Source organism: Nyctibius grandis, chromosome 4 (genome assembly GCF_013368605.1).
Source record: "Nyctibius grandis isolate bNycGra1 chromosome 4, bNycGra1.pri, whole genome shotgun sequence".
In the NCBI taxonomy this organism is placed as follows: Eukaryota; Metazoa; Chordata; class Aves; order Nyctibiiformes; family Nyctibiidae; genus Nyctibius; species Nyctibius grandis.
In genome coordinates this window covers 25,972,225-25,985,897 of record NC_090661.1, presented here as the reverse complement: position 1 = coordinate 25,985,897, position 13,673 = coordinate 25,972,225, and the positions used below count along the sequence as shown (strand labels likewise).

General features: G+C 46.5%; 1 protein-coding gene across 1 annotated transcript in view; it reads right to left on the bottom strand.

The window, feature by feature from the left end:
- Positions 1 to 13,673, bottom strand: part of CD82 (CD82 molecule) — a 50,376-nt gene that overhangs the window by 17,406 nt on the left and 19,297 nt on the right. Inside the window, exons 2-4 of the mRNA XM_068399000.1 lie at positions 9,327 to 9,408; positions 3,700 to 3,772; positions 112 to 236 (exon numbers count right to left, since the gene is read on the bottom strand). Of these exons, the coding sequence (XP_068255101.1) occupies positions 112 to 236; positions 3,700 to 3,772; positions 9,327 to 9,389 (261 nt within the window). The 5' untranslated portion in view covers positions 9,390 to 9,408. The remainder of the gene's footprint in view (positions 1 to 111; positions 237 to 3,699; positions 3,773 to 9,326; positions 9,409 to 13,673) is intronic.

The window sequence follows — 13,673 nt, the reverse complement described above, 5'->3', positions numbered from 1 at the left end:
CCTAGCATTAGTACCGTCCCCAGGAAACCTGAGTCCCAGCTACAATCCAACAGATATTTTGCAGGAGAGGTATTAAAGGGCAGATCTAAAACACAGCATGAATTCTCTCACCAGACCCAGGAGACATCGGATTTCATTAACTGCTCCAAGACAGCCCAGGAACCCCATCAGCATGGTGAGAGCCCCAACACCGATGAGGATGTATGCACCAGTCTTCAGGGAGGGAGATGACATCTCTGTAGGGGCCAGGAGAGGGAACAAAATTAGCTACTGACAAAAACTACATCTGCCATCACCATTTAGAGAACTGCCTCCATATCTACTTATAATAGTCTGCTGTCTTCTACAAAGGGACTGCACAGAGGTGTGTTGAACATGGGGACAGAAGGCTGCTTCTGGGTGTCTTCTGATGAAGGAAGACTTTCAAAGCCAACCTGCAGGTCTCCACTATCTCAGAGCCGGGAAAACTCAAGGTCACTCCAAACAAATGAACCTCATTTGGAGAAAGTTACCTGCTTACCGGATTTTTAACTCCCTCATGAATGCACCCAGAGTGAGAGCAAGATAAAGTATGTTCTACTCCACAACTACTGACTATTTGCTTCAATTCCCTTTGCTATCTTCACGGAAGTTTTTTTTCCAAGTCCTAAAAATCCTTTTTGGTTTGGTTTTTCACTTAATGCACTATTCCTTGTTCCAGCCATTCTGTTTTTACTTATCCACTTGCAGTCAACAGTGGGGGACACAAGCTCCGTGGAGTGAAATATGACGCAAGAGCTACAGCTAGTGTTGAGCACAGATGGTGCAACAGGTTACTTGACAAGTCAGTGTTGAATGGCTTGTGGCCAGGCACTCACTGCAGGTTGTTGTAGCACCTATGCATGACCCCATGCAAAAAGATGCTACTCCAGGATCAAAACAGATATCATGCCCAAATTAGCTACTTTTACATATCCTTCTAGCTATCCCCTGCTATTGTGTCTGAAATGACTGTGCTCTTGAATGCTCAACAGTTTTTCAGCCAAGTTTAGGTAGTATTATTTGAGACATGCTGGTGGTGTCAGTCCTCTCCCCTCAACATTAAGTACTGCGACCAACAGAAGAAACAAGCTCTTACATTTGGGTTGGTCACAGGACTATTTCTTGCAGAATAGGTTTGGAGGGAGCAAGCATTACAGCATAAAAGTTGAAGAGGGACTCTGTCCAGAAACAGTAACCAGAAACCTCATTTATCATTAAGAGACATTCTTAAACCTGCAAGCTTCACAATGTAGGGGAATTCTGGATGTCCAGTGATTAATAAAAATAATGTTCCTAGAGCTCAGTATTTAGTTTCCTGGACAGAAGTCCCAGGAGGCAAGCTTCCTCTGAGCTCCTCCTGAAATAGGTTAAGAGAGAACAACCATAGACTAATACTCTCCCGCCTAATACATACACACCCCGCCACTTCTGATAGCTGGTGCAAGTCACCAGCTTCCAAACTTTTTCTCTTGAACATGTCAAACAGAGGAAAAAGATCAGTTATCAAAAAATGAACCAGAGCTGTTTGCCACACAGGTCACTTCAGATACTTCAGCCTTGATTCATTTCCAGGCCAGACTCTCCCTGGCTGGACATATGCCACAGAAACCAGGATCCTGCTCCTCCTTCCTCATCAGTCCTGGGACCCTTGCTGCACAGGTTAGATGATGATACTGCAAAGCATTTGCTAAAGCAGCAGCCTTACAGGAGTGGCCTTCACAAGACTACACTATTCCCTCCCCCAAAATCTGCTCAGCCATCATACAAGTGTTCAAGTGCCAGGGTTGCAGCACCTCCACCTTGCTAGAAGGCAGCTGCTTAGTCAGCTTCTCATTAGAAGAAAGAAAAAGGTATTTCCAACTCAAAAGCCCTCTAGAGAAGCGACAGTGGCAAGGGGACAGGAGCCGTGCTTGCAGTTCTCATCTGCAATACATCTTGTCTTGCACAAGAAGTCTCCACTGGCCAGACGACTCCTGCTCTGTTTGCTGTCACTCCATGTTTTCCCCTGCGCTGGGCAGGCGGCCAAACAAGTACAACAGGCTCCTTTGGCAGTAGCTGGAGTGCCCTGCTGTGCCGGGCTCCCTCCCTGATGCCTGGGTTACTAAAGCAGAGGGAAAGAGGGGCAAGGCATGGGAAAGGAAGCGAGGGGGAAGGGAGAAAGAGCTGAGACTGGAAATCTCCAGGAAGGAAGCAAAATCCTTAAACGCTCTGTTAGCAGAGATTGTGGGTAAAATGGGAAGAAGCAGAGCCAAGCTCAGGGACTTCATATCTCCACAAGCAGCAGTAACACCCACCAGCCTGGGGAAACAGCTGCTGGCCCACTGGTACAACACACCTCAGACCGTGAGGGATGCTGCAAATAGCCAGGCCCCAATAAGCTCCTTTTGTCTTTGTATTAAAAGTGCGTTTCTGCTTATGCCCTCACTTTATTAACCAGGACCCCTTGTTGTGCTTCTTGCCCTTCTAGTACTGCAGTAGCAACGCAGATGCCACAGCACAACAAACAGAGCAAGCAGCAGCATCCGTGTATATGGCATTAATGGGGGTATTACCTCTACCCAGCACCTTCCACAGCCAGGCCTGAGCATTCAGCAGAACTTGGGAGATAAAGCCCCAACTGCACTGATCCTGCAAAGGAACAGGGCTATGAATGCCACTGCAGTTCATCCCTGAGGGCTGCAAGCAGTGTGCAAGCAGCCCTCCTGCAGCATCTGACACTGGTGCCAGAGTCAGCAATTCTGGACATAGTGGCAATGGGTCATAGTGGCAATGGGTAACCAGACCCACCAAGCAGAAAAGTTGTTTGAAGCCCCCTCTAGGAAAAAGCACAAAGGAAGCAGAGCCTGGGAAAGATGGAGCTGAGCTACTCATTTGGTGACAGTCCACTTACAGCCCTGTGAATCCCAGGTTCTGCTAAGCCAGGTCAGTTTTTTGGTTGTTGCAGAAAGCAAACCCTCTGTTAAGACTCAAGTTGATGCTCTTGGCTGACTTAAAAGGGGAAGGAAGCTAGCCCCTCACACGTGCAGCAACACAAAACACCTCTGATGGCCAGGCTAAGTCTCATGAGAAGCATGTATAATCGAGTATGTTTTAGAAGTCAGAGCACTAAAGACTTCAGACCCACACCTTCTGTCCCTCCTCAGATGTACATCCTCTGCTACTTAGGAACAAACATACTGGCTACTTTCAATGTACATGAAGCATCAATAAAACCAGGTACTTTCTTTGGCATTTAAAACAGTCAAATTGAAATAGGTCATTACAGAAAGCAGTGGGAGCATAGGGGACTCACATAGCAAAACTATATTAGGACACTGGGGGCCTTCAGACACTATGGCAATAAGGAAGCTCTTGTGAAAACAGAGCATGCAGTGAAAACAGGATGAAATACTAGTTCCTATGTTTAAAATTAAGTATTTGGATTGTTTGGTGAAGAGGCAACAGTCTCAGTCTGACCCTGGTGTTGCAATCCACACGACTAGGAGGAATGCTGTGTCTCTAGGGTTGCTCCCTTTTACCCTGTCCCTGATAGAATCCTATCTTGCTAGACACCATGTTACTGCTCAGGTCACAGACCGTGCATAAAAGTATTGCCATCCCTAGACTACATCACGGTGAAGCACAGCCCTGGACTAGAGTCAATTCAGAAGGAGAAAGATGAAGAAATAAAGGTCTTACGTAGAACCGCAATGAAACTGGTTTTGTCAGCCAGAATCCATATTCCAAAACCCAGGATCACAGCACCCAGGATCTGAAAGAGTAAGAACAAAACACATATAGGTGACTTATTAGTTTAGACAAATAAGAAGAGGCAGTCACCATTCTCCATACTTCCAGAGTAAAAACAACCATTCTTTTGCTGTTACCACCCATGTCCCCCATGGTACTCCTCCCAAAGTAAACAGGATTAGCATGACTCCAGGGAAAGCACCTCAGCCAACCGCACAGGAGCCCCAGGTTCTGCCTGGCAGTCCTTCACACAGTATTTTAGTAGTACATGATGCTGTATAGGAGGACCATTCAAAACGGTCTGAGGAAGAGACACCCTGCTGCTAGAACCTTGTTGTCAGAAGCAAAAACTAAGTGCACTGCTTCTGTGAAGAACCGAGGAAGAACAAACACATCTAGCATACGATTTTAAAGATTTTTTTTGAATAAAGAAATCCCTGCCCCTATGGGACCAGGCTGGGAGCCATCTGCTAAAGGATTAGATATCTGGCAGCTGGAACCTTCCCAGGAAGGAAATCTTCAGCTTGTCAGGCTCTATTATAATGTTATGGTTTCAATCCACAAATGCAAAACAACAGCAGCATTCACTTTGCATGCAGGTTCCCTTGAATGAGGTGCTTTGCCCTTTCCAAAGCCAGGCTTAAGCATTTTGGCTTTGCCACTACTTTATGCCAGAATACTCCAGCCCCTCAAGCCAACTCATCTTACCAACAACAGAGTGTCAAGTGTTACAAAACACCAGCCACAGCCTCTGCCTCGCTCACCTCACACTCTTATCTAGGGCAAGGATTAGTAGAGCAGTATGTCCCTGTGAGGACTCAGCTGAAACCAGACACTGAATTGAGAAGGCAATAGATAACAGTTTTCCCACCTCATTTTGAAGGAGGGGGGGAAGCATGCTCTCTTTTAGCTTTCAGGAATTACCATGTTTTATACTATATTGTGAGGCGTTTGCATGTAGATGACCCCGGCTCCCAAATTAGGATGAGAGCACCATTATACACATAATAAAGCAACTATGCTGAGAAGCTTGTAATTCTGCACGTTTGATAAGAAGCTGAAACTTGTGCTGTTCAGCCAACTAGAAGTGGCAAAGGCTGGAAATCACTTGTGCAAAGATCTAAACCAGACTTTGAAGAAACAAGTGAAGAACAATGAGTGCAAGCGAGATGCTTCCAGAGGACATGAACTGCAAGCACCAGTTCTTACATCAGCAGGATTTCAAGACAGGATGAAGTGAAATACTAAATAAACCAACAGGGCTGAAGAAAGATTGCAATTCTGTGCTTCATTAGAGAATGTTCTGATATTTGGGAGACAAGGGAAATGCCAAACCACCACCTGAAGCAAGCTGGCAGAGAGGGTTGTATGGACAGGCATTGGCTCCACATTTTGAAAGTTTACACTGTGCTTCAGCTCCTCATACAAAGAAGCTTTTCTGAGCAGAGATAGAGCAACAGTCTGAAATAAGCTGCTTGCAAGCTTTCCTGGCTTGGCAGAGGGCACAACATACAGTTAGCTCTGGGGATAGGATTAGAAAGTCACCAAGCAAGGTCCCATCTACGAAGACAGATGAAGAAAACTGACTCAGCTGCAGAAAGCATGTAGATGTTGTATCCCAGAAAAAAAAAAAAAAAAAAAAAAAGAGAGAGATAAAAAGACAAGATGGCAGTAACCAGAATTCCCCCTTGCCTTATGTCCCAACATGCCACAGTGCGGCACTCAATCTGCTGATCAGACTAGAAAGGCCCCTTGAACATGCAACAGCTGTGGTACCTAAAAAATTCCTCTCAAACTTGGTATTGCCAAGAACTGCTGAATTTACGGTTTAAGGCAGTCTCACATTTAAACTATAGTCTTGATAAAATATTTGTCTTAAAGATGCAAACTGGGCTTTAATATGACATCTCTCTTGGCTCGCTGACCCTGAAATGTCACCCAAGTTTGCTGTTGCTGACAAAATACAGAATGGCTGCTGAGCTGCACTCCTGGGAAGTTATTTGTTATGAGGTGCTCAGACTATCCAAGGCCTGTTTCCACTCTGATCTTTGCTCTAGTCCACAACTCGTGCGTCTGCCAGGAGCTGCTGCAGACAACACTAAAAGGGGAAGGCAGGGAGAAAACAAACTAGAGGGAGAAAACACTGTCCTGTTAACAACAGTATATTTACCTCCTAGCAGGACAGTATCTCTGCTCATCATCTTCAGGAGTTTGCATAGCACATAGAGGCTGCTTCTGCCACTGGCTTGGCTTCAGATCCTACACAGAAGAAATCACATCTGCCTTCCATAGAGTTTAATTCCTCTGCTCCACTGCTTTAAACCCCTGAAGTGGGGGACAGATGTTTCCCCTCCACTCTGGGGGTGGAGATTTCACCCCTGATTTCAGCAATATCCCCAAACCAGAGGATGCAGCTCCCTCAAGGCAGGGCCAGTTTCCCACAGCAGAGCCCAGTGAAGAAGGGCATGGAAGAACTAAGCTGTGAGGGAGCTGACCCACCTTTCTGGAAAGAGCAGCTGGGGGTCCCCGACTGTCCTTCCCAGCACCGCCTTCCTCCACACTAAGATTGCGTGAGGTAACGTTGTGCCCGGCACAGGAGCCAACAGATAGGCTCTTAAACTCCAGGCTTTGTTTTAGGTAATAGCCGCTTCGTCCATTTACAGAAGGGTTAGAAGTACGACAGACAGTTATATATTCTAAACAAATAGTTTCCAGAGACTGTTGGACTTGTCTCACAGAACTGTTTTCCCTTTAAGGAGAAGCATCTGCTGTGGCCCATGTCTGCTGCCCAAGAAGGCAGAGACGAGTTAAGTTTTGATTAGAGAAACTAAGCTTATACTCCGAGCTTATGTTTTTGGTATCTTTTGTAGCAAGTAGGCAAGCAGTCCAAATAACCTTCTTCCCTTTAATCAAAGCAGGTCAAACCTTTCCCTGAAGTAAAGCTCCAAGACTGCAAAGGGACCTTCTCATAGACCTCCAGCTGTAGAGAAGTGCTATTTCAACGACTGACTAACTTCTAAAAGTCACTAGCACATCTCTAAAGGCTTAATTCATCATCTCCAAGCAAGGCTGGAGAACACACTTCAGACAGTGAGGGCTGGCCTGCACAGGGTGCAATCACAGAGGCTCCGCTCAAGGTCCAGAGCAGACACAGAGCTCCATCACCAGTATTAACATTCACATTCGTGCAAGCACTCTCCTCAACAAAACTCAGCAGCTCCGGAAAACCAGCACAAGGTATGCAAAACCTATCCATGCTGGGAGCTCACAGCAACTCAACAGAAGCAGTTTCTCTGCTATATTAATATTGATCTACCACATTGTATAAGCTCAAGAATCCCCCCGCCCTTTCAGACCTTGAACAACCATAACGAAAAAAGCTTCTCTCATCAACTACTTCCTATGACAGCGAGAGAGAGTAATGGATATCACCTTTCTCAACATCTGGCATGTGCAGAAAGCCTGCCATCAGTCAAGACAGCAGCACGCTCAAAATCTTCACTCTAGAGAAGTATCAAGCTCCCCACCAGAACACACTGGCTTCAGAGACCTCACTTCCACAGAGTAGCCCGAGGGGAAGACAGCATCCATGCTGCATGGCAGGCTTAGCAAGAGAGGTCATTAAAGCAGCTTCTCCCTTCAGTAAGCACAGACCTCCTCACATCCCACCTTAAAACTCTTACTCTCTAGGCCCAGCTCAGTGCATCAGATCAGCTTTCCCCAAGAGGGAGAGGGGCTGGCTGCTACACCAGAGGAGTTGGTTTGGAGCAGGGTGTGCACAGGACAAAGAACAGCTGCTTCCCATCACTTGCAACTCAGACAGGAGTGCTTGAGCCTCCCCAAGACCCGCAGAGGGATTCAGCACCTGCCATCCTCCCAATCTTGCAAAAAATAGGAAAATGCTCTTCGGCGCAGACATGGGCCAGCCCAACAAAGCAGTACAACTCTGCCTTCTGACAGTGCCGCTATCCCCACAGGCTGCCCGTGACCATGCCTGGCTCAGCAGAGATGCCACAATGACCACTGATAGCATCCAACAAAAACAGCGACAGTGTTGTACAGCACTGCAGTATTTCAAGGCTGTTGTCTTTCCCCTTTCCTCCCATGCTAGGCTGGCTTTCTTGAAGAGAACTTTCTCTATACAGAGGCTAGCTAATGAACTTGGATCTAGGCTCAGGAATAGAGGAAGGCTAGACAGTGCCCAGGTACTGGGCTTCAGCAAAACTCAAACACTGCTGGAACAAATGCAGCTCTGCTTCCCAGGGTAGACTGGTTAAGTTATATGCTGCTTAAAAAATACCACTTCTTCAAGAGAGGAGATAGCCTGGATGCTAATATACCTTCAGAGGAGTCCTGCACTAGTAGGAGGACATGCCTGGACTCAGCTGGATTTTTCCTACCCTTAAAGTGGACAAATCATACTCTGAAAGATCTAGTGGCACTTGAAAAACCTCTCCGCTCCCTTCCCTCCCAAAAGTTTTCCCCATGGATGCTTTGAGCACCCCTGACTTTTAGCCCTTAGACCAGAGCTAACTCCTCTAAGGGTGGAAGAAAAACACAGAGAGAAAAGACCCAGCCGAATAAGCCAAGGGAAATCAGATTCCAGAATGTGCCTCAAGTTCAAGCACGTGTGCTAGCAGCACAGCACAGCCATGCAGGAAGCAAGAATGAAGCTTTGTGCAGGGACAGAGACCAGAAAGCAGTGCTCACCTTATCATGCTCCATTGCCCTCCCTGCCCTCCCAGCCTGGCCCTTCCTTCCCCTTACACGCTGCAAAAAGGGTAACAATATCAGACAGGCTATCATCTTGCTGATATGTGGAAAGCTGAAACCTTATGCTTCCCCACTACACCATCCCACTGCAGGAGGGCAGCACCAACAGTACCATCACCACCCACATGACACACAATATCTAAGCTTCACAATAGGATGCATGCAAGAATGTGTGTGGCCCTCCCAGACCCACTCTGATCCAAAAGGAGATCATCTTTTGCTGAGCCTCACACTTGAAAATAACTGCATCAAGTGGGTTGCCTCATTTCCCCAGGCAAGCCTGCCCCAGTCTCCCCCACCTCCCAAATCCATTTCAAATAGGGGACTTGGACTAATTCATCTTGTTAAAAATCAAAACCAGCCGTTGGGACTCAAACAAAATTAGAGCTGTTCTTTGAAGCCTGCCTGGCCTATTTAGGAGGGCACTGCCATTACTTAGCAGGTTTTGCTGCTTTGCTATTCAGGGGCAGCCTAGCTGCTGCTCCAGATGTGTCAGAGAAAGTAGTTACAACTACTCTCCTTCCAGAAAGGACCCGTAACTCCTGTTTCCCCTTCCCACTGCAGGAAGGGAGCTGTGTGCATTGGAGACAGCAGCTGGGTACTGGGAATGGAGCTGTTCGACCTACCTGGGAGCCACACAGCAGCTCTGATGCCCCTCAGCTTCAGGAATTCCCCTCCCTCCTTCCAAAACTCCAGCCATTTTATTTAATGAACACACTGGGTCAACATCCAGAAAAAACAGCTTTCCAGCTAATTTTAGTCCAGGCCTTCCTTTCTACTCTGAAGATGCCCACGATACTTACAAGGAACAGGAGATTGAAGAGAAAGAGGAAGTACTTGGTGACTTTTAGGCAGCCAGACCCCATCTTCTTTCACTTATGGGACCTAAGGGGAAAGCAGACAGACAACCAGTTATGTTAGTGACAGGTCCTACAGGCAGTTTCTGAGCAACACCCTTACGCTGTACAGAGCTCTGGATCACCTGGCAGGTCTCAGAGCAGATGCACAGAAAGCACGTGCTCCATAGACTACCCGAGTTGCCTTTTCAGGGCAGCAAAACAGGACAGCACCGTCACTACAAATACAGCCACTGCTACCAAGACCTCCTGAAGAGTGACAGAGGGCTATCAGCAGTTACAGAAGGGATTTAATCACAAATACACTGCTAATTCCATCACTATTTATACAGAATTTGCATTAATAGCATCAACCAAAACACCAACTCTAGCTACCACTCCTGGCAGAGAAAAGGGATGCACTCATCTGAAGAAGGAGCTCCAAAGGCCAGCTCCCTCCACCAGAAAATCTCGTCTCCTCATGACCCCTAAGCAGCTGAAGTAACACTGAAGAGCAAGGCCGAGGGGTCAATTTAAAAGGCAGCCTTAAATCAAGCTTCCTGTGTGCAACTTGGCACCTGATGCTTTGACAATGCATGAGGACCAGCAAGTCTGCTCGACAGTTACATACTACCAATTCTGCTGCAAGATCAAGACAGGCAAGATTTCGACAAGTCCCAGTTTCCAAAGCCAACCTCACAAGTTCGAGGCAGTGTGGGAGCACTGATAAGACAAGATGCTGGTTTTAGTTTGTTGGTACCAGCCACATAAACTACATACATCCATGGGGTGGCTAGCAAGCAATACAGAGAAGGCAAGAGACAAACTCCAGGGCAGGTCTTCACCATAGAAAGAAGGTACTTTAGCATATCTGAAGTTAACTCTGCTCAGTCACCATGACTGAAGCCTACATAAACCTGCATGAGAAGAGATGACAAGGTTGATCTTAACACTGCAAATTAGGCAGCTTATCAACAATGGATCCTCATCAGGTCTTTGCACTACAACACCCAGGGAGTAAACAGATCTGTATTACAGCAAGCTATTCCAATTCTCACTTGTCTGACAGCAAAGAGCTAAGAAGTTAGAAAGTAAGTCCCACAGACCATCCCCGCTACTGGACTAAGCATCCTCCTGGGGAAACAGCATAGCTGAGTAACACATGAGGACCGCTGGGGGAACATCTCAGGTCAGCATTCCTGCTTCTCCTTCCTCCTCCACGCTCAGTTATGTTTCCTGTATAGGCAACAGAGGACTTCTAAGTTCCTTAAAATTTGCTCTAGCAATCTCCTTGCTCAAAACAGGCCATGCTGCTTTAAGAAACAACAGCCAGTGGAAGAGCAATACTAGGCTGGGGTCACCATTCTCATCTGGGAAGAGCCAGACTCAACAGAGAGCAAGGTCAGGATGGTTCCCTGCTGCCAGGCTGGGTGTACCAAGGGTCACTGGAACCCAGTATGTTATTTTGTTTCAATCAAAGGCTTTTGCTTAATCCTATTAAATATTTAGGTTAACTCTGGAACTAAACTGGTATGTGGGCCTTGTTATAACTGGCTAGTCTTCCCACCAAGCAATGGTCACCCTCCAACTAGCAGGAGAGATCACGAGTCTGAACTTTGTGGCTAAAGACAACACTACTGCTCTAACTTCAAGGGATGCCATAGCTAGAGGCTGTGCTAAGCCCATCGCTGCGCAGCACATAGCAAGATGCTATTGAGATGGGAAAGCAGCACAGAAATACAGTCTCAGCCACCTGTGCTACAGGTTGATCTTAAAAATCCCATCTATATAGCAGTCATTGCACCTAAGGAGCTCTTACTACACAGTCAGGTTAGCATCATCTCGGTCACTTTTTATTCAGTTAACTCCTCAGGTCAGAGTCCACAAAGCCAGCAGCACCCAAAAGTAGGTCCTTCAGATTATCCAGGGAAAGCTCCTGCAATAATTTCTGGTCTATACTTACACCAGATACCAAACACAGAGCATTCCCATTTCCAGTCCTCCCAGGTGCAGCCATTGGCCATGAGCTGGTTCTGTTCCAGCACAGATTCACTGTACAACAGCTGCATCACTACCAACGTATGAAAAGTGAGTGAAGGCTCTCTGTTAGCAGATTTTCACCCTTGGTTAATGACAGCAAGTTTATTCAACAAGCCTTGCTCATGTTAGAGCAGCTCTCCCACCACAAATCATATGCCAGCTTGCTGTCACAGAACAGCTGTAACCCACACTACCATGCCCTTTAATAGTATGTCAGAAAAGGAGTGAGTATTTGAGCAGGGACAGCACAAATGTAGCTTCCTTCAAACTGTGTGTTCCTCTCCTTTCCTCTGCAGGAGATGCATTCTCTTGGGCCGTTAATCCTGGCAGGCACCAACACTTAAGACTGCACTTGGAGAGGATAACTAAGACATAAGTTTTCCCATCCAGCTGGCTTGCTTGCTTACTGGCTTCACCATGAACACATCTCCTCTTAATAGCATCACAAACTGGAGCCTGGCAGTCTAACCAGAACATTGAGGCAGCCAGGTCCCTAGGCGATGATGAGTGTCTGTTGCGGGGGATGCAAGTGTTTTTCTACTCTTCAACCTAGTCGAGAACTAAGCTAGATAATAACCTCCTGCACAAGGCACTGGACTTCTTAAGACATCCAGTCCCAGGTGCAATCCTCCTTATTTTCAAGCTGGAGGGATAACTCCCAGTACTTGCTGATTTGCTTCCTAGCAGTAAATAGCCATGTGCTGCCTATTTCCAACTCTGCCCACACTACTTTGATTAGTCAGGAAAACAGAGATTTGCAGAGCTGTCAGGATCTTTACAATAGTTATCTAAGATAATTAAGTAGTCAAACAAGTTAAGAAGTGCTGGTGTGGAAGAAGAGATGCCTGAGGTGACAAGAGTACAAGATTGCTTTCAGGGCTCTTCTACTCCTACCTATTTGTTAAAGGCATACCATCTTCAATGTTTATTAAAAAGACTCAAAAACCGAACTGTGCATTACAGCATTATGCGCCATTCTCTTGCCACAGGGAGATATACCTCTTCCATAGCTTCTAGTAACAAAGTAATTCAAAGTACCGTTTTCAAGCCAAAAGAGAACCAGGTTTTTAGGGTTTTGCCTTGAGCTTTTAAAATACTTTAGGGCTCCACATACTGAAACATTACAGATTTTTCCAATTCTTCTGCTGTCTTCAAGAAATTGAACTTACTTTTGTTCACTACTTTAATGAAACTCCTCAAAACCCTACCTTCTGAAATTGTACAAGCGGTCACAAAGCTAGCAATGCTGTCATACAGTAGAATCAGCAGCTCAACAAAATTTGAGATGGGTCAGGTTTGGAAGCAGTGAGCTTGGAGTTATCACAACCAGGCATATCCATGGGCCACTCGGCAGTGAAGGGCTGGCTTAAGTACCGAGTCTTGCCAGCCAATGCTGACTGTGGACTGTGGCAGTCAGAGCTGACCATTTGCTTTTTGAAGTTGGTCAACTTTTGAGTCTTAACATCCTGCAGTAATGCATTCAAAAGTTTAATACATGAAGTTTGCAACTTTTAAATTCCACTGGTTGTCCGCAATTGTTTGTTTCCTCCTTTTCCTCTCCACCCTAACTGCTTCGACTATTTGAATTTTCCCCCCCAAGCAGCCACACCCAGCCTTTTCAACAGTCCTGCCCATATGCCTCCAAATTTTCCCTGTCATTCTTCAGATTGATGCCAGTTCTGCAGATGATTTCATAAGAGACCACACTGTCAGCTGGCAGAGTGGCATTTCTCCCAGCATCTCATTTCCCATCCTGGAAAGATATGCAGGATTATTTATGCACATCTATCAGTTTGCTGCTTTGAGGCACTACTGCCATAAAAACTTGGTTGCCAACACAACCTGGTCAGCTTCTGTGCAGTTGATCCTGGATCTTTCTTAGTGTCAGCCCTAGGACATGAAGGTAGAACTAACTCCAGGAAGGCATCAGTTGATCCAGGACCCCAGGGTTCCCCATGGGGGAGGAACAGGATGAGTCCGCACAGGCTAAACTGACATCACGGGATGGCTTCCTGCTCTGTCCACCACCTCCAGCTCTCAGGCCTGTTGTTCTGCCAGCAACATCGATGACAGCAAGACCAGTATGTGGAGCACAAAATCCAGGACGTGTATCTAAGGAGAGGCAGACACAGGCCTGCTTTGTTAGCGACAGCAGAGGAGTCCCATCACAGCTCAAAGATTCACTTATTTTTGTCGCAGGATCCTGTGATACTCCCAGCTCCCGTCCCGCAAAAGGTGACCACAGTGAAGGACAGGCAACATGGGGAGAGTCGA